The sequence below is a fragment of the Melanaphis sacchari genome, unplaced genomic scaffold, assembly GCF_002803265.2.
Source record: "Melanaphis sacchari strain LSU unplaced genomic scaffold, SCAv2.0 Contig91_pilon_pilon, whole genome shotgun sequence".
NCBI lineage: Eukaryota > Metazoa > Arthropoda > Insecta > Hemiptera > Aphididae > Melanaphis > Melanaphis sacchari.
Window position 1 is genome coordinate 1440593 of NW_020271649.1, and position 22996 is coordinate 1463588.

Sequence of the window (22996 nt, forward strand, 5' to 3'; positions counted from 1 at the left end):
ATGTCATTCAAATTTTGTCTTAAAAATTGAAACGACCCTGTATATATTTATAAAAGAAACTCATTGAGATTATAGCCTATGTATTTGTTTTTAATATTAATTATTTGTTATCATTAAGCTTATTAATAGTTATGGTGCATGTTATAATTAATAATTGAAACTTAAACAAGATCAACATTTTTTAAAACAATATTTTCATAATAAGAATATTTTTATAATAAGTGATCATGAAATTAAATTAACTACCACTTAATTTAAAGCAAATAACTTAATAATATGTTTCCTTCTCTAACCATCCACCAGGATTTCGTCTTATGTAAAATTTTCTTACTTCATCATAAATGAATAAAGCTAGCATGAATGGTATTGGAGGAATCCACCAAGTCCATCTAAAAATGTATAATTATACATATAAAATTTTTAAGACAGAAAAAATAATAATAAATGTCTTACTTTAATGGATACATGCGTAATGCTTCATCCATTCCAGGTAAGTAACATAAGAACAACGCTAAGACAGTTTCAAATATTAAACTGAAGTTCAGAGCCATATTTCTAGAAATAGAACAAGGTATTAGCAAACTTTCAAAACTTAATTATTACTATTTAACTAACTTCATTCCTTGATGTGTGATTGAGTTTCTTCTTGTCTTACATATAATAAGATTTGCCCACTGTACTACTACAATAGCTATGAAAAAGCCTGTATGGCACGTATACTCTAAGGACTTGCGGTCTTGGTAAGTCTATAAATAAATTTTATTTAATGATTTTTAATATATTCAACTCTTAAATTTTAGTTTAATTTACCCATTCTTGATTATAAGAATCTGGTAAATCATTAACTGCTCTAGAATCCCATTCACGACGTATTCCAATTAATTTATATGGCATAAATCCATTTTCAGCCATAATTACAAAATAAGTAAAAAATCCAGCAAATGCCTCAATAACACCCAATTGACCAAATGCCAAAGATATTAATCTTAAAGAAAAAAAATTAGAAAAACATAATTATTAATCATAAAATATTAAAATTAACAATTTATTAAAATTATTTTGCTATTATTATCATATGCCAAAAACTACTTGCCAAGCAATTCACTAATGAAGAAATTCAAAGGAAAGAAAAAGTATATAGAGTTTACCTGACATTAAATAGAGGGTTTTTAATAGTTGGTTTCATTTTCATCAGGTTTGATTCGCCGGGTTCAAATGCCAGTGATATGCCAGGCATCTAGCAGCCCCAAAATAACAAACAAATCATCCACAAAAATTTTTTTTTTTTTTTTAGTTATTTTGATTATTTTGTTACATTGAAAGCATAAAAATTAAATAGATATATCAAGAATACAGATTAGCATGGCCAAAATGTTATAAAAGAAAACTTTATGCAGAAATACGTGTTAATTATTAATCAGAATATCAAAGCAAGTAACTAATTTAAGACAAAAAGCAAAAGCAATAAAACAATAAATACTACATAATATAGTCACCTGTTATTCACAAGTTTATCTCTAATTAGATTTCTAGGAGGGCGCTTCATTATATCTGATTCCGGATGCTCATAACCCAATGAAATGGCTGGAACCTAAATACAATAAGCCCTTTCTAATGGAGTTCAAAACTACTTCTAATTTCTATATTTTCTTCCATAAATATTCACTAAGTACACTGACAACATTTATTTTAAGCACTAACTAATGTGTATCAAGCATTTGGGCCAAATTTAAAGAATATGATTATTTATTTATTTATTCATCAACTACTGAAATAAATCTAGATACTAAAAATATAAAATATCAATAAATATTAGTGGCAGATTTAACACATAAGCAACTTAGAAAAATCCAACCGAGTTCAGTCAAAACAGGCTTTTTATATTCATAATCACTTCTTGTAGTTAGATAAATTATTAATTTTTTTTAATCAAGTATTTATATATTCCCAGATATTCTTAAATATTGTTTTTTTTTTTTTTTAAAAAACCTGACACGGATACTGAATTTTACAGGCATCATGTATTTCAAAGTTGAGTCTCAGTTGCCTTATAGCCCATTATCCAAAATAAAGTATTTTTTAAATGTAGAAAATTGATTATGAATATTATGATTTAAGACAAATTTATCATTTTGATTAAATATTTTAGTTAGAAATAATTTATTATCTTGAAAGTTATTAATTTTTTTCAAATCAAAATTTCAGAAATTTGGTTCTTTACAAACCATGCTTAATTTTGGTCGTTTTATCAAATAAAATATTATAATATCATTAGTTTAGTCTTCTTAATTATTTGAATTTTAATTGAGTATTTACAAATTCAATAAATTGCAAGATTATAGTTGGTTTTTATTTTATGCTGTTTAATGAATATGTGAGTATCATATAGTATTTACACTTATTATATATCATGTATTTCATACATGGATAGAGTGATAATCAAAATCAGAGTTTAAGTCATATTAACTATGGGGAAAAAAAATATAAAGAGCATATAAAAATAAAATAAAATTCTACACTTACACAATTTACTGTTTATGGATTACTAAATATTAATCAAAAACTAAGTATAATACATTTAATATTTTTTAATAAGGATACATATGAGTAATAGTATTATTTATATTCAAATAAGTTAGTTGAGTTAAAAAGTATTATTGAAATGGAATACAATAACATACTAGATAAAGATTATTATTATATAGTTTAGAGAAATATCGAATTTCTTAATATTTATAATATCTATATGACTTTAAAATAAATAATTTTGATGATACTTTATTTTATGGTAAAACACTTTTAAAAACATGATTCAGATTTAATTTAAATAGACAACCACAACATTTTTTAAAAATCTTAGATCCACCACTGAGTATCACTGTTAAAAATGTTTAATTTACTATAATTGTACACTACCATTAGAATGCATAATCATATATCACATTATAAATTACATTTATAACTAATAACTACAAGAAAATTAATGTCATATTAAAAAAAACAGTGTTAATTAATCTAAGTTAAGTTTATTAATATTTGTAGCTAATTATTATTGAATATTTCTTTAATGAAAATATTATATTTATTTGTTAACCTAATGGAGATAGTGAATTAAAAAGGAAATTGTAAAACTGATTAGATATAAATTATGTCAGTTTCTAGAATAATAAAAAAATTCAATGGTTTACCTCATATGTTTAGCCTAATTATAATCAAAACTGTAGTGAACAAACGTCAAACCAAATAATTATCAACATTCTGCCAAAGAAAATATCTGTCAACGTAACAATATTTATAACAATATATATTTATGCTTACCATATCTGTACCAAGATCAATGCATAATATAGCAATTGCACCAATAGGCAATGGTATGCTTAGCATGATAAAAGCAATGAACGGCAATAATTGAGGAACATTAGATGAAAGGGTATAAGTAATAGACTTTTTTAAATTATCAAATACTAAACGTCCTTCTTCTATACCAGTAACAATACTAGCAAAATTATCATCTAAAAGAATCATATCAGCTGCTTCTTTTGAAACATCTGATCCAGATATTCCCATTGCAACACCTGAATAATATATTATATATATATAATTAATTAAAAATGTTATGATAGTAATGTATTTTATTATAAAATTTATGTAATAACCAATATCTGCTTTTTTAAGTGCAGGTGAATCATTAACACCATCTCCAGTAACAGCAACAACTCCACCAATTCTTTGACAACCTTCAACAATAGTTAACTTTTGTTGAGGCGAAGTTCTTGCAAATACTATTTCTTTATGGTATCTAAAATATTAGCGTTTAAAATAATTGATATAATTCTGAAAGTATATAAAAACTTTAATTTACCTTAATATTTCATCTAAAACTTCTGGAGGCAAATCTAATAATTCAGAACCATGTACTACAGCCGCATTAGCATCTCTTGGATTTACTTCAGATATAGGAATATTTAATCTCTGAGAAATATCTTCAACTGTTTCATTTCCTTCAGATATAATTCCAACAGATTTTGCAATTGCTTTAGCAGTAATAGGATGATCTCCAGTAACCATAATAACTTTTATACCAGCTGAGCGGCATTTAGCCACAGCATCTGGAACTGCTGCTCTTGGTGGATCTATCATAGACATTAAACCAACAAATCGCATACCACTTAATGGAAAATTAGGTTCATCGACATCAAACAGGAAATTTTTAGGGAAACGGTCTGGTGGTAATAACATGTCACAAAATCCTAGGACGCGCTCACCAAGACCACCTAATTCTAAGTAGGCATTATTAAATGCTTCACGCATTTCTTCATCAAGAACTTTTTCTTTTCCCCCGATAAATATGGTAGAACAACGATCAAGGACACGTTCCGGAGCTCCTTTCATAACTAATAAATATCGCGAATATCGAGAATCTGAAGGATCTTCAGTTTCATGGATTGAAACCTGAAAACAAAATTATCATATTAATAATGTATTATATATTCAAAAATAATTTATAACAAATAATGATTAACAATTACCTGATATTTATTCGTTGAATTAAAAGGTATCTCGCAAACTTTACGGTTACGCCTTCTGATAGACATTACATCACCAAGAGCAAGTGTCATACACTTTAATAAAGCAGATTCTGAAGCGTCCCCATTTACTTCCCTAAAAAAACATTTTATATAAATTCTTTTATTTAAAAAAAAAAACTAATAACAAACTTTTTTAGAATAGGTACACCATCTTGTCCTGGTTTAAATTCAGCTCGATTACAAAGTGTTGCAATTCTTGCCAAAGCTCTAAATCCAGGGCTAGATCTATCATACTGTACCCCAGATTGATCTTCAGTAGTGTCCGCTTCAATAATTTGATTATCAAACCACATATGAGCAACAGTCATACGATTTTGAGTTAAAGTGCCAGTCTTATCAGAACAAATTGTTGAAGTTGATCCTAGTGTTTCTACTGCTTCCAAATTCTTTACAAGACAGTTTTTAGATGCCATTCGCTTGGCAGTTAATGTTAAACAAACAGTTACAGTAGCTAATAAACCTTCTGGTACAGCTGCAACCAAAAAACCTAAGAACCAAAACATGAATTAATAATTTAATAATTATAAAAATATTATAACGTTAATAGACTAATAACCAACCTATCATGAAAATAATTGCATCCAACCAATAACAACCCATCATCAATGCAATAATGAATAGTAATATTCCAATAATTATAGCAGTTATGTTAACAAAGTTCACAAAACGAATAATTTCCCTTGCAATTGGTGTTGGTCGACTATCTAAACTTGAAGCTAACCCGGCAATTCTTCCCATGACAGTATTATCTCCACATGCAATAACTACACCTTTAGCAGTTCCTAAATTTAAAAAAAATATACTTCAGTTTAATAATAATAAATTTAAAATATTTGAATATCTATCAAACCTTCAACGGCATGAGTAGAAGAAAATGCAAAATTTTTAGTTTCCAATGGATCATCATGAGTAAATTCTGGAGTGCGGCTTTGTGGTTCAGATTCACCAGTCAGTGATGAATTATCTACTTTAAATGAATGACTCTCAATAATTCTTAGGTCAGCTGGGATACGGTCTCCAAACTTAAGCTCAACGATGTCACCAAGAGTGAGATCTTCAGCTCGTAATGTCAATGATTCACCTTGGCGTATAACCACAGCAAACTATTTTAATAACTTAGAATTAAAATATAATAACTTTACAATATTATTAACATTCCAACACCTTAAAGATATTATTTGATTATATTATATTAATTATGATGATATAATTCAAAATATACTTTAAATTTAGTAATAGCTAGTAGTTTATAAGTCTAATGAAGAAAATTTTCCACAAATAAAAACTTAAGAGAGATAAGCAAATAGTTTTATAACAATTTAAGTCTCCATATTATAAATTAATGTATTATCATATATGAAAAAAAGCATTTGATTAATTTAAATTTGATAAAAATAATTTAAATTATTCAATCATTGAAATAATTAATTTATAGTAATTAAAAAAACTATTTCATAAAATTTTAAAATATAATAATGGTCATTATTTAATGTATTTTTAAAACTTTATAGTTAACAATCTTTGAACAAAAAGGATATAAATGATTTGCTCAATTAAAATAAACATTTCTCGGTTATTTATGTGTAATTAAATAGCAATGTCATATTTTGTTTTGTATGATATAACAATACGGAATTAACATATTAAGAAGAGAAAACAAAAAGAAATGTTAAAATACTAAAACCGAATGCTGACTTATTTTTTCAAATAAATAAGAAAGTTTATTGTTCTATTTTAAAGTTTAAAATGAAGGTCTCATTTTTCAAAAGTAACATATTTTGAATTGAATCATTTTTAAAAGAAGAAAAGCAATATAATATTTAATAAATTATAAAGTTTAATAATATTCTAAAAAAAAAAACCCCCAAAATTTTAAAAAACACTGCAACTATGTAACACAATAAAGATAAGCTACTATGTATAGAATAAACTATATAGATTTAAATATGCAACCAATATTTCAAAGATAAAATTAGCTAACTAAACAGCACTTACATAAATACGCATTCAAAATTAAATTAATTATACACATATTAAATATAGTGATTTACTACTGGATAAATTATTTTAACATGACATATCTAATTAAGTTTTAACTACAATAGAAAAGCTTAAATCAAATAAGCTTTTATAAATTTTATTTAAAAAATGTATAACATTTACATTTTTCATAATGTTTTAAATAACGAAAAAATAACTATTTAAATTATCATAATTATTAAGTGGAGTACTTTATACAGCAAAATATTTATAATTAATATAAGTTACTGATTAAAATAACTCTATACCAATATTTGTTGTTTTAATCTAACGACACAGAAAATTGAATATTTGAGTATAATAGAAAACATTTGGTTAGTTAAAATATTAAAGATGATATTCATTTATTATTAATAATAAGAAAATTTGAAAGGAAGAATTGTATGCTTTAGTCAATTTTATTTAAAATTTAAGTCTTAAAAACAAAATGAGAATATTTTCAAATTGTAATATTTTAAACAATAATAATTTTATGATAAATTAATATGCTTTATTGACTTACACACTGATTTAATATATTTATGTTAAAAATTATATTTCAGAGAAGTTGGTTTCTAGATTTTACCCATTAAATTTAAAAATATGCCAACATTTTACTTATTAATCAATATTTTTTAGAATTTACTAAAAAGGGCATTATATTACAAAAAAAAAAAAAAAAAAACATGAGGAATTATTTTAATTTTAACAATTTCACCATCTCTTCTATAGGTATATGATATAACTATCCATTCTACAACTTTATTATAGTTGTTATTGTTGTTTAATTTTAGTTCTAAATTTGTAGTACATATTCAACTTATACCTGAAACAATACTGTTATGACACAATATATATAAAAAATCACCAAAAAAATGAATAATACATTCATTTATAAATTTTAATTTAATTTCAATTCTATGTAATTATTTTCAAAATATTGACATATTTTCCAAAATTATAGAACAAAGTAAAGGGGATGGAGAATTTGTGTTAAGCTGGCCCCATATAGTGATATTAAGTTTGATTTATTTTAATAACTTATTTGCAAATTCTAATAATTGTTTGTAAAATATTGGAGTATATTTTAGAATTGGATTAAATTAGCATATTGTCAAACTTAAATTTAAGAAATTTTAATTTTTAAATATATGAAATATTATAATTTAAAATACATCTAATATAAATATACTGAAAAAATACAGTTAATATGTTAAGTGAGTGTATGATAAAGACAATAAATATTAGTATTTTTAATAAAGCAACTTAAAGAAAGTATGACAGACCTGTGAAGTTGTTTCATAGAATGATCGGATGATTGCACCTTGATTATACTGTCGACAGTAAGATAAAAAGCCAGTGACTACTATAACACCTATTAAACTTGAACCTAAGTAAATCTGCGATAAAATAAAAGTTAGCATATAAAGCAAGCATAAATAACTACCTCTCACCTGAACATAAACCCACAATCATGCTGCTACAAAAAAACCATACATTAAAATAAAAAAAGCTCAACCATACCAAAACATTAATTTCAGCTAAATCTCTGCCTTACCTGAGGAACTAAATTCCTAAATGAATCCACAATTGCAGAAGATTTAGCTTGTTGATAATAGGAGAAGATTCCTGTGATGATGACAACAGCAACTAATACTACTCCCAAGTAAAACTGGATTGCAGAATATAAGGTTAGTTTAAATAACATTATATAAATATTTAAAACCAAATTTAATTAGTTTAGGATTTTCATGGTTGCAGGTATTTATAAACAGGTTTGTAAAATGTAAAATCTCAATTAAAAAATATATATAAACTTACATAATCGTCATTTGGATCTTCCGTAGTACTAGTTTCAGCAGTATGAGCTAAGAAACACAAAAGTGCTCCACACCATAATAATACAGAAAACCCACCAAAAATCTGTTTTGCAAATTTTATCCATTCAGGTGTCGTAATTGGTGGTGTCAGAGTATTAGGTCCATCTCTTTCTAAATTTTCTCGAGCTTTTGCATGAGTTAACCCCTAATAAAATTTGTAAAATAGCGATAAAAAAAAATTGTATATTAATAACCTATGGTTTTCTATACTACCAAATTTGATGTTATAAAATGTAGTTATTATCAATACAAATTATTGTATAAATAAAACTTGTAGAGAATAATATTTTTGAGGATATGTATTGATTTGTCTAAATATTGTTTAAAAACAATTTATTGGATAATAATCCATTTAAATATACAAAATGTATTTTTTATTTTTAGTTGAATATTAAGTCAAATAATAATAAAATATGAATTAATATGTCAAACCTTTTAAAATATTAACTTTTATTATTTTTTAAATAGATGATTTTACTCTAAGATCACTAAATTTCTTTTAGTAAAATCAAAAATTTTTTTTATCCTTATAACAATTTTGATTGTACAGAATATTTACAATAATTTAAAATACTTAATTAATTTATACTTACAGTTCCAGGGTGTGTTCCAAATCTTTGATATAGTTCATCTAATGGTACTTTATGATAGTCCAAATATGGATCTTGTTTCAACTCATCTAAGTTTTCAGCATGACTATACTTAGTACTAATCGATGATGGTGCTTTTCTTCTTGTCTAAAATATTAATATAATTTTTAAAAATATAATTAAAATTTAATAGAAGTTTAATAGAAAATCTGTAACATACTTTTGGTTTTCCATCTACTGTTTTATTATCATCAAACTGAGATGGAACTGTAGCAACACGATATGAGTCTGTTCTTCCATGCTAAGGTAAAAATTTAAAATTTTAATTAACATTAAAATTTACCTTAGTTAAAAATTAATGTATAAAAGTTATATAACTGTAATAAATATATATTAATAATTTTTCAAATGAATATAAATGCCAAAAATGTCTAAATTCCTACGATTTTTAATATGTAATTTAACAGAAACAACGTAAGCATGTATAAAGAAATTAAATATTAATCTAGAACATTATTTTTCTTTTCAAACAAAATATATTTATATTCTAATGTTATTACAGTCAACTCGCGATATAACGAAAATCTCGATATAACGAATAAAACTACCGGTCCCTTGAAAATATCGCGGTATAACGAACAAATGTAATGTATTTTGGTCCCCTCGATATAGCGAAGCGTTTTTGATCAAAACCTCGCGATGTAACGAATTTTTATAAATTTGGAGCTTTCTATTACGAATTTTTAATTTTAATTAAGAAAAGATACATGTCTTTTGTGTATAACTCAATGAAAAATATATAAAAATAAGTATGTTGCTATTACCATATAATAGATTACGAAGTTTTTCTGATGATTATCATGCGATAGTACACTCAAGTACAGTATCGCAATTAAAATAAGACTTATGTCGATTAGTAGTTCTACGCAAAATGTACGTAACATACTATGTAACATATCGGTACCGTTTAAAGAAAATTACGAAGAAGAATCTTCTGAAGAACCCATCGTAACCTTGAAGTAAGCCAAATTGGGTCTTCGCGCCGTTACAGAGACATGATATTGACGACAATGTGTGTTTTCTAGCATTTTAAATCTGGACAATACTATTGATTAGGTAAACTCAAGCAGTTGCAAACAATCAAAAATATCTGATTTTTAAAAAAAAATAAATGCACACATGTATAGCGATTTATTATATGTACATATTAAAAGCAATATTATTATTATAACATATTTTTATTAGAAATATTACATACATTTATATTGAAATTAAACAATAAATACATATTTATATGACTCATATATTTTATACATATGTATACGAATAATAAAATTTTGAATTTTTGTTTTAAATCTTGTTATAACGAATTCAATTGGTACATTCTCTTGATATAACGAATTTCGATATAACGAACTTTCGATATAACGAATTTTTTTCTTGGTCCCTTGAAATTCGTTATATCGCGAGTTGACTGTATAAACAATAAGTAAATATGATAGCTTAACTAATAATAACATGAAATTTACGTGAGGAGAGAAGTTCACCAGTGAAATCCATATGATTTAAAGGGAAATATTGTAATATAGTAAGGTAAAATCTTGCAAAGACGAAACTTCATTTAGAAAAAAACCTCAGCAACACAGAAAATTATTTTGTTTCATCAAAATCAGCAAAAAACTTATCAACGAAAGTTTAAGATATTTTACTGCGGATGTTAAAGCTGACGAGAGATAACATTCTTCATTTTGATAACCAGCTTAAGACTTGGCAAACCAATGATTTGGCTATATGCAAAGTTGAGGATCAAGGCAAAACAACAATGAATACAACAATGATAAAACTATAAAGAACACCAAAATCTGATAAAATACTACAAAATACTATTTCCTACCTTAGTGAACAGGAACTATAAAAATAGTATAATAGATAAACAAACCTAATCATTAAAATTAAAATATGTATTTAACCAGAGGCGGATAGACCCACCGGGATACCGGGAAAATCCCGGTAGGCCCTCCTCTCTATAAGATTTTTTTTCCTACACTATTATAATTACAGAATTCGATATAGTCGCTATTCGATAGCCAATACTTAAAAATATACACAGGCACACAGGACAGAACTAATATGTAACTTTTCATACAATTTATACCTAATAAAATAAATAATAATATTATTATAGTGTTATCATAGGTATTATGAAAATGTATATTTAAAAATATTATAGCATCTAAACTTTTGATTATCATATGAAAAATTAATTAATGAATAATGATTACATTTATAAATATAAAAAATATGTATTATAATATGTGTGTGGTCTAAATGTATTTCTTTTATTTTTATTGGGCCCTTACGGTAATGCATTTCCCGGTAACATTAATTTAGCCTATCCGCCTCTGTATTTAACCTATTACAAGTGAAACCAATGATCTATACATGATAATTTCTAGGTAGTTGATGGTTAACCTGCAGATTAAAATATCAAAATGATAAAACATATACATCATATTATTTCATATAAAAGATGTATAACAAAATTACAAAAAATACAAATTCACTTCAACGGACCTTAAAATTCAGGTTCAACCATCCTTCCCCTTTTGAGGACCTTGTATTGCAGTAATCATGTAATTATCTTATGTGGTTAATATGAGCATTTTATGGTAAGATTGAAAACAGTAAAAAAGTTTATCCTTTAGAGTCATTTTAAAAGAGTTGTTTGAACAAAATCTAAAATTAAATGAAACTAATTTTATCTTGAATACTTATGTTTTTTATAACTACAGTATTAATAATATATCTGTGCACATTTATGATACTGTAAAGTGTAAATCATATCTTTAGAACATCAAAAGATAACTATAACTACTACACTCATAAGTAATCACTAATCACTAATCTCAAACAAACCATTAAAAAGTCATTCCATGTTTACTTTTAAACATGAATTAAGTGAGAACAAGGAATATATTTTTATTTGAAAAGTTGCCAAGTATATTATAGTTAGTTAAGCATCTATTTTGAATACGTAAGTGACACAAATAACAATGCATACTGAATATAAATTTATTCATTTAGTTAAATGGGTGATGTTCCAAAGTTTAAACATACATAGTATATACAGCTATAAAAAGAAGACAAACTGTAATAAAAATAATTCAATACAAATAAATTGACTTTTTAACAAGTAAGAAATAAAAACTAACTTTTATTAAATTTGTATTAAGTAAAAAGTGTTCAAATACACTTTAATAATTTATTTTATGATTGTGCCATAATAATTTCATATACATATATTATATAAATGACAAAATATGACTAAAATTTTAATAGAAACAAAAAAAAAAAAAAAAATAAATAAATAACGGTATCTAAAAACATGTACTGTTGATTAAGAAGGGTCATTATTTTCACTATACTAGTCTTTAAAACATATTTCTAAAAACAAATGTTCTAATTCTGTATAAAAACTAATTTCTCAATTTCTGATAATTTTTACAGTTGATTTATTAAATTCCAGACTATTATTAAAAGGATAATATAATTGAGTAATTTTTTTCATAGAACATATTATATAATGCATTCATTCATTTGAATAAAATAAAATAAATGTTATGGTAAAGTTATGGATCTTAAAGCTTATGGGTATACATGTTAATTATGTGATTTTAATGTAGGACAATATGTACAAAATATAATAATTATAATTCATCAATGGCATAGTAAGAATTTTGCTTTATGGAATGATAATTTGTGACAATGGTATACCAAAAATAGGTTAAAATGATGCCTAGGCCACATATCTAAAATTGATGAGCTAGTAGGTAAAAATATATATCATAATGAGTAAGTTTTAATATAACATAATAAGTATTTATTCATATTTAAATAAATAAACAAGTTTAAAATGATAGTTAGACAATACATCAAATAAGAATGGACAGCGTTATATTATGATTTATGAGTCTAAGCATCTACTGGTTTATTAGATAGGAGAGATTTAACTAGGATCCCATATAAATTTGGTATGATATTTTGAGAATATTAAATTTTAAATTTTAGTAGTAACCTTCATAGAATTCAGATTATTATTAAATAGTTATGTTTTATGTAATATAGATACAGAACCATAAGAGAAAATATACATTTTTAATAGATAGGGTTATTTTTTCTGATTAATTCAAACACACACTTATAAATGGTGGTGAGAAGGGGGAGGGGGAAATCCTTGATATTATTTCATTTTTAAAAACTTATTTGTGTATTTGTTTACATTTATATACTTGTACTGTGTATCTATGATTTTTTTTTTTGTTTATGCATATAAACATAAGTACCTATAATACAATTATTTTCTTTTTTTAATGTCAAAATTCAAACTATTTTCTCTTACGTCCGATTATATTTATATAGAATTCTATTATTATATGTTTAAAAATCATTTAATAGTCTGTTTTTAAAAATGTTCAAAAAATAAAGAATCTACTTAAATAATTGTACCCAAATAATTATTATTATAGAGACAATTTAAGTTGTGCTTAGGCATTAAAAATATTTAAATAAAACACTATAATATTATTTATGCATTCTATGATACACTACATATTCTAAAAATAAATACAATATTAAAAATTTTAAATAATTTTGATAATAATTTTAGCTAAATAATAATGATTGTTGTTTTACTAAAAAATAAATTATAATATTAATTTTAAGCATTTATTGCTTATTTTCAAATATTATTTTTTTTTTGTTTAGGCCGTAATTTTAGATTTGTACAGATTATAGAAAGCTTTTGAAATTTTCCTGAAAGTTCAGGGAGATTTATAGTTTCTTAAGTATTTCTGATTATGTTACTATAATGCATATATTATATCATGTAGTTTATTAAACATAATTTATAATTAGTTTTTTGTATGCCAAATTGTTATGGATCCAAGCCAAGAGCTCATTATTATTATCAATTACATTGAGAACACAATAAAAGGACAAACTATCTAGCATAAATAAAATGTTTTTAACAAAAAACATCGTATATAGGTTGTAAAATAAATTGAAAGAGAAAAAGGGGTTTATAAAAGCTATCTACTCTTGAGGTAGACAATTGAAAATATTTGTAAAATTCAATGTGTTAAGGCCTAAGCCTAGCTCGAGATAATTTATTTAATTACTTTTCTTAAAACATTTTAAATTAACATAGGTATAAACTGGGAGTAGTGAAAGAGGGGTAATCACCTGAATTTTTGGCAATTAAATATAATTAACATGAGGTAGAGATACTATTACATATTTTTAGTAATTACCATTATATCAAAAATACTGCACTAACAAATAACAATGAAGACGTAGGTATATTATAAAAAAAATAATCAAGTGCAATAACAAGTAACAACTATTCAATTTAGTAACTGATTTATCATCAATTGAACACCACTTATTCAATTGAAACTAATTCTTGAATTTGTATAACTATACACATCTCGTATTCATACTATAATTTAGTATGATGATACTTTACTGTATAATATTCTATATTTCTACATCATAAAAATACAAAAACAATGTAATTTATTATATGTACTCTATACAGAAGCACTAATTCAATAAAACTAACTTGTACTTTATCAGTATGAAAATATCAGTTTTTCAGCTTTAACTATGGACTAAAATGAACATCCATTATTGTGGGTAAATACTAGTAAATATATTTTTTAAATTAAATAAATTATTTTAGAATTCAAATTCATTTATAATATTAATAACAGTAAAATAAAAAAAAAATTATTATTTATATAGGTAGAAACAAATCAAAATTATGAAGTTATCGCTGAATGAATTCTTCATTCAAGAATAATCACCGTCATTCCCAATTTTTGCTTAAATTTATTGTAAAAAAAAAAAACACATACAATCTACCTTATAGGTTGTATAATAAAAAATAGAAAACAAAAATTTTTTTTATCAAATTCTAAAAGTTCAGAATGGCATCTAATATAATACATTCATTTTTAAATTAAAATATTGCAAAAAGTTTAGTTTATGAAAATAAAAACTGACAAAATAGTTTATTTTAAATATTAAAAATAAAATTATTTAAAACTTGCAGATTAAAAAATGTAATTACTTAGGTACCCTTACATATATAATACATAAACATGGTGTCTGTATTCTTCAAATAGGTTCATATTGAATATTCTTTGCATTGAAAATATATAAATTAAGTGTAAAAAGTGAAACCATTGAAGGCTGAGTTAAAATAATTTGAAGCCACATAATTATAAAAAATAATCAATAATATTATGTGACTCTATGGTGTATACAGTAAGTTACCTATTTTGAACTTTACAGTAGTTTTTATATAAATTGAATACATTATTTGTGTTGAAAACAATAAATAGGTATATGTTTTTAATAATGCCAGTCAACCAACCCATTTGTCCCGCCCAAAAATTCCTTCATGCGTCGATTTACGTAAATTAAAGTGTATTATTACTACTCACCAGATCATAATCCTTTGACGCTAATGATGCCATTTTAAAAATATTAATTACAAAAACTCATTCATAATTTTTTTATCAAAAATGTTCGAAAAATCAGCGATTTATGATCAAACTTAAAAATATAAAATAATCTCAAACACAATAAACGTACGAAAAAGTAACAAATAAATGCTTAATGATTATCACGGGTAACAACTAAGAGCATATTATGACCAACTAAATAGTAACAAATTCACTATACAGCATTTACGAATACAAAACATTGTAAACAACTCAAAGTATTAGGTACACCCTTTTTTTATAACCACTAATGCCACTAGCGGATTTTTAACTGATAATATTAAGTTGGCGAGTAGATAGCAGTGTGTAAGAAGAAAAAAATCAATATATCGAAAATTATGGTAGTAACATCTTGTACACAGATTAATTAAATTAAATTTTTTGATTTTTACTGAAAAAATAACAGAACATTCTTAGATTTTAAATTCAAATTAATTTTTAACATAAAATTTAATTAATTGATTACTATAATCGACGTTAATCTACAAAACATATCTTAATTTTGAGGTTAGACATAAACCATAAGAATAATGCGGTAATGAAGTCGTTACCAACTTCATTATGTTATAAGTTTTCCATTTCTACTCATCATAAATCCTCATTATTTGTAATGTTTGTAATTCAACCGAATGCGGTTTTTTTGTTATAATACTTAATACTTATAACTTTTAGTATAAAATATTAATTGTTATTAAATTATATTTGCTTCTGTATTTTATATTTGATTGTAGCTAGTCACTTATTTATAACGTAAAAATTATGTCTCAAATTGAAACGTCTGCCGAAATTAATGCTGTAAGTTATTCACACATCTTTAATTTTAAATCAAATTAGTTTAAATTGTATGACTGTATCAACTCAAGCTAGTGCTTCTATTGTAATACATTAAATTAAATCTTTTAATTACTTTCAGTTGATTACTGTCAACAATAATTAAGTAAAATAAATTATGTTAAACATAAAAGTAAACTGCAATTATATTAAATATTTCAATTTAAAAATTCCCAAATAAACACATGTGTATTATTACTCATAATTTAAAATTATTTTTCATAGTATAGTATAAAAATAAAATACAGATTGTAAAGAAAAAATCTGAGTTTATGAACTAATATTACTTCTATTTTTACATTAATGTTATAAATCTTAATAATTTCTTTAGAAAGAGTTAAATTGTATCCAACTATCAGTAAGAGAAATTTTCAAATTCAAATTTTATTTTATTAACTTAATTTGCTACAAAATCAACATTTATTTTGTCTACATTTTAACCGATGTGTAGCTATGCTCAAAACTCATCCTCAGTAGAAAATATTGCTTTTCTTTTTGTTGCAAATAGATACTTTTTAATTTTTATTAATTTAAATATTTTTATTAATTGCATGAAACCTTTTGTTTAATTAAAAAGTAAAAGTGGCTCGCAAAAAACATCTTTAATTTAAAGTTATAAAACTTAATAAATACTAAATTCATTAATTGTATTATAAATAAATTAAATAAGCTTTGTAAAGTAAAATAAAATATTTTTTTAAGTAGGTAGTTAACCAATCTAACATTTGAAATTTGTATACAAGTACATTATCCATGTATAATTTTTTGTAGTATCTTAATTAAAATAACATATAATTATAAAATTAAGTATTTTAGATTAAAGTCCATACTTGATTTTAATAATGTTGTATTATTGTCTTCAATAAAAACTATCGATTTTTATGTGGCATACCTAATACTAGTAAAAAACATTCTTAATGTTTATTTTTATCCCCTCCTTACAGAATTCACTTAAATATTTGTTTATTATGTATTTATTTATTATTATATCTGAGAGAATGATGTTGTGGCTATTTTATTTTTTAACATCTAGTTTCCATATATATTTCACTGAAAACTAATTGTTAAAGTAGTTGTTGATGATAATACATATCTTTAAATAAGTAAATAATGATATGTCAGTTTCTTCCTTAAAATTTGGATTTCTTAATTTAACAGACCTATAATTTAATGGCTATTCCTGTTCACTATTATGGAATCTTATTTTTAATTAGTTCTCATGAATTTCCATTGATGTTATAATATTTTTTCTCCTTAATAATTTCATACGAATATAAAATTTAATGTTGTGACTGTTGGTACAAGATACCTGAAAAATACCTAAATCTCAATCTATTTATATTGTATATTTATAGAAATTACAAATTATGTATAGGTAATAAAGTTTTCTTACAATTATAATTATTTTTAGAGATAGCTAATTGTTTCAATTTAACAGGTTTATGCTCATTTTTACTGACATATTGAAATAAAAATATTATTTAGAAAATCATGTAAACATTTTTACAGAGCAATCAACTTTTACAAGAAATAACAATTTGAAAATGACAATTTTTTTAATGCTATATGCTCATCCAGATGCCCCTGTAATTAATCTTTCACCAACTCACATCTTATTTTTTTTAAATATTTTAACAGGATACTAAAATCGATCCTATGGAAGTGATAATGGATCATAATGTTGTTGGTGATGATGATGTTGCTGAAACGTCGTCTGCATTAGCTGTACCAAACGGATTAAAAAATAGATCTGTAAATGTAAGTGAAATGACTTCAATGGACTACTATTTTGATTCATATGCTCATTTTGGCATACACGAAGAGATGTTGAAGGATGAAGTACGAACTCTCACTTATAGAAATTCTATGTATTACAATAAACATTTACTTAAGGTAATTTTCATATTCTATCAAATATTGTTTTTATAGTTAATAAAAATTAAACAAAAACAATCAAAAATTATTTTTCTTGCAGGGTAAAATTGTATTAGATATTGGATGTGGTACTGGAATTTTATCCATGTTTGCTGCAAAAGCTGGTGCAGCCAAAGTAATAGGCGTAGAGTGTTCTAACATTGTAGAATATGCTAAACAAATTGTAGCAGATAATCATCTAGATCACATTGTAACAATAATCAAAGGAAAAGTAAGAAATAAATATATTATTTTGGTATTTAGATATAATTTATTAATTCTAAATATATTTGTTTAGGTTGAAGAAATAGAATTACCTGATGGTATTACTAAGGTAGATATTATTATATCAGAGTGGATGGGCTATTGTTTATTTTATGAATCTATGTTGGATACTGTACTTTATGCAAGAGACAAGTGGTTAAAAGAAGGTTAGTTAAATTACAGCATGCTTAAAAAATGTGAATTAAGTATAATAGATGTTTATAACAAAAAATATTTAGTTATACTATATTAAGGTTGACATTATTGAAATTAGATACACTAGTGTTACATTTTAAGAACCTGTATGTCAAAAAACCAGTCAACTCTAAGCCCATGTTTAGGATCAGTTATTGTTTTAGTGACGAGGGAGGGGTAGTTAAAATATTTTTAATGCTTAAATTAAAAATTCATATTTATATTATTTTAGTGATAATATTATATACACACTATAATTTTAATGAAACAAATGGTTGAATTTAATTTTAAATCATAAAACAAAGTCAAATTTGTGTGGTATTCTCAAAAAATGTTTTAATAATTTCTTCAATATTTATTTGGATGCTTTGATTAGCTGACATGGAATTTAAACCAAGTGGCGGCTCGTGCTATGGGACCCCACCTTTAACATCGAAAGAAAGAAGAAACATTTAAAATTGAGTAGGTAGTGTGTTTCTTCCATTATTATATAGTTGGTATATTATTAAAAATATTATCGAAAAAAAATGTTATCAAATACGGGCGTACAATATTATATGGAAATTGCACGGCGAGCACAATCAGATTGTGCCCGGATTCTATTTTTATTACTGATTAACTATATATAATTATATTTATTATTTATTTTTAAATGATAATTTTCTTTTTATAATTATTTATTGTGCTAGATGTAAATTAAGATATTTTTATATTCAAAAAATGAATTTAACTTAATTTAAAATATCAATAGGAATTAGTGTAAGTTCAAAATTGTGATAATGGAAAATGAGGGAAATATTTGTGCCCTACCTTCAATGAACTCCACGAGCCGCCACTGGCTAAACCTGTTAAACTATTTTCACTGCAAAAATTATTTTTCAAATAAGTTTTTAATTATTTTGAAGTTTAAAATAAACGTTCTGCTGATGAAGTCAAAACTAGGAGTGTTAAACGTGTGGATATTAAGCCCCGAATAATTGAACAAAGATTCTTTAACTTAATGCCTTTAGTATCAGTTGCAGGTTTTGGAACTTCTTTATGGAGTACCAATTTTTATTTTTCCATCTATGCCTTCAATTCTAATTTAAAAGTATCATAAGTCTGAAAAACTTTTGTACAAATCATTGTTACTTGAATTTAATTTAATTAGAAAACTTGAAAGCAAGTTCTGCAAACCAGAAGTAATGTAATTGTGTTTTATAAATTATTTAATTAATTGACTTTTGAAGAAGTCTTAAGGTGACAATAAAGTAGACCTCTTATAGTACTGTTCTAGTGAATTTTATTATTATGATGGGTAGATGGCCTAATTGATCTCATTAAAAATGTTTCATCTATTATGCTTAATACATTTTCTACTTCTAAAAATAATTTGTTAAATTTTTCCTCATTATTTTCATGAACTTAATAACTTTTGCTCAGTTATTAGAAAATTCACAACATTGATAATTTTTATTTTTAATACAGATTTACTAAAGTAAGTTCTGTTGGAGTAAAAAAAAAATAAGTAAAATATATTTTTAAAAACAAATTGTTGAAACGTCAAGTACTAATATTAAGTTATTTTTGAATATACTTGTTACCATTATTTAACTACTTATTGTGAAGAATCATATTTCATTACTTCATCATATAAAGATACTGCCTGTGTTTGCTACCATGTGTTAACAGTTTCTCTCACCATTTTCGAAAATTCGTTTTTCTAGACATAATTTCATGAAGAAGAAAACAAGAAATTTGGGTAAAATCTATTGATTCACATTATAGTGAATCTCTTTTTTTAAAATTTTTTTTCACAACTTCACTCATCAAAGTTTACCAGTTTATTCTTCATTATGAATATTTTTACAGTTTTTGTTGAAAATTCCCACCCATCTTCTAATCATTAAACTACTCATCACATTTTCTCTGTAAACTTCACAAATTTGATAATTGATAATCACTTTTTTGGAATTATTTTTATTCAAAAAAAGATTTATCAAGCGTAATTCACATATAGTATGGTTTTTAATTTGTTTTAAACACTTGCCACTTGATGTATGGATAACAGCTAGTCTTAAATTGATTTTACTATATTCCCATTAACAAAAAAATTTGAAAAAGACCATAGTTGATAACAGCTTGTGATAAAAAAGAAAAAACTTACTTTCTGGACTTATTGCGTATAATGCAATGGTAGATAAGTACACAGTTATTAAGAAACAGAACTCTATGAAATACATGTTATACCTATGTATTATTATCTATTCAATACTTCTGAAAAAATTGACTGAACTCATGACTGTGAACAAGTGTAGTTAAAAACTGATTAAGTCCAAAATTGTAAAAACATGTACATTTGTTATTTTCTCAAATTAAAGATAACATGTTATAACTAGTGGGAAATTGGGAAATGTAGAAATACTTCAAATTAACTATAGTTGTATATTGACACTTATTATACTTTATTTTTGTTTGACTCGACTCTGTGATATTTTAATGTTTTTACGTTATTTTTTAAATTTATATACTATGAATAAGTATACAGTTTATATTATTTATTGTAAGACAAATATACTATATAAAATATTATGTAAAATATAACTTTTAATGGAATGTGGCTATCATAGCTATTTAGAAATATGTACATTGTTTACCTAACGTTTTGTATTATTTTAGATGGAATGCTGTTCCCTGATCGTGCAAATTTATTCATCACTGGTATTGAAGATAGACAATACAAAGATGACAAAATTAACTGGTGGGAAAATGTGTATGGATTTAATATGAGTGCCATACGCAATGTTGCAATCAGTGAACCATTAGTAGACTGTGTAGAACCTAAACAGGTAATATTAATATTTTTTCAATTAATGTTTAGTATTAATTAAATGTTATTATATATCATTAGGTTGTTACAAATTCAAGTTTATTAAAAGAAGTAGATTTGTATACAGTGAAAAAAGAAGACTTAACATTTACTGCCCCGTTTAATCTTCAAGTCCGCCGCCAAGATTATGTGCATGCATTGGTTACTTATTTTACTGTAGAGTTCACCAAATGCCATAAACGTATTGGCTTTTCAACTGCTCCAGAATCACCATATACACATTGGAAACAAACTGTATTCTACCTGGATAACTATTTAACTGTGAAAAGAAATGATGAGGTATATGGGACTTTTTCAATGTCTCCTAATGAACGCAATACTCGAGATATGGACTTTGTTATTGACATCGAATTTAAAAATGATGTGAACGATGTGACCGAATCTAATAAATACCGTATGCGTTAATAGCAATAAGATATCTTATTTTTTATTACAATAATTTTTTTATATATATTACTTTTAACTTTTAAGATAAAGATAAATACAATGCTGATAATGTTTAATTGAAGAACAAAAATAGCATTCATTGAAAATTAATTCTAATCATGATATTCTCTTTTTAATATATATTTTTTTATTCATTCTTCTTCGATTTTCCAACATCAATTATGTTTTTAATTGATATTAATTAGATGCTCACTTACAGCGTTTAAGTGATGTCTTTTAATTTGTATATTATTAAAATAATTACTTAGAATCAAATTTTAATACTCATTGTATATAGGTAACTTACGAACTTAATAATAGTGATTTTATTTGAATTCACCTATGTTTGTTGTTCCTAATTTTAATGTTTTAGTCTGGCTTTTTTATATATATAAAAAAAAAAATGGTATTAAATTTAATGTATTTTTTTTTTCTTTAATTATTTATATTTTTTTTATATAATTAATTGAGAAATATAATTAAATATTACCAAAATTAGGTTACTAAATTTTATAATTCGAAATTATTCATAAACTTGAATTTGTCATTTTACTATAGGCTAGGTTAATGAATTTAATAATAATTTACTGGTTACCAAAGGTAAGACCACAGTTGGTACTACACATCAATATGAGCAAGCTAAATTGATGAGTTTGGTTTGGTTCACGTAAATGAATGGCTTGTAAAAATAATTTGGTCTTATCCCTAAATAAATAAAAAAATTAAAAAAAAAAATGTTTTTAATAACATTTCAATCGATTGTCATTGTAACGTAAAGTTTGCTAGTAATTTAAGAACTAATATTTATTTATTGACATAAGTATTAATCACGCTTTTAATATCATAGGATAAC

General features: G+C 24.5%; 2 protein-coding genes across 5 annotated transcripts; one reads left to right on the forward strand and one right to left on the reverse strand.

Annotated features, from left to right (window-relative positions):
* Positions 1-205: 205 nt before the first annotated feature.
* Positions 206-15908, reverse strand: LOC112602846 (sodium/potassium-transporting ATPase subunit alpha-like). Of its 4 annotated transcripts, none has more exons than XM_025351175.1 (17): positions 15585-15898; positions 9299-9379; positions 9082-9225; positions 8430-8633; positions 8167-8280; positions 5440-5692; positions 5150-5371; positions 4719-5076; positions 4530-4662; positions 3863-4452; positions 3657-3799; positions 3319-3575; positions 1149-1237; positions 811-985; positions 616-746; positions 454-555; positions 206-389 (listed from the first exon to the last, which is right to left on the reverse strand). In XM_025351175.1, exons 1-17 carry the CDS (start codon positions 15615-15617, stop codon positions 269-271), a joined length of 3150 nt encoding a protein of 1049 aa, XP_025206960.1. In that variant the 5' UTR covers positions 15618-15898; the 3' UTR covers positions 206-268. The 4 variants fall into 4 exon arrangements, with proteins under 4 accessions (XP_025206960.1, XP_025206956.1, XP_025206959.1 ...); XM_025351171.1 differs by lacking the exon at positions 1149-1237 and adding an exon at positions 1497-1591 and having other exon boundaries at positions 15585-15617; XM_025351174.1 differs by lacking the exons at positions 1149-1237; positions 8167-8280 and adding exons at positions 1497-1591; positions 7895-8008 and having other exon boundaries at positions 269-389.
* A 495-nt stretch (positions 15909-16403) lies between these two features.
* Positions 16404-22133, forward strand: LOC112602847 (protein arginine N-methyltransferase 1-like). The gene is made up of 6 exons (XM_025351177.1): positions 16404-16439; positions 18114-18368; positions 18451-18621; positions 18688-18820; positions 21507-21676; positions 21739-22133. The coding sequence occupies exons 1-6, from the start codon at positions 16404-16406 to the stop codon at positions 22120-22122; spliced, it is 1149 nt and encodes a 382-aa protein (XP_025206962.1). The 3' UTR covers positions 22123-22133.
* Positions 22134-22996: the final 863 nt, after the last annotated feature.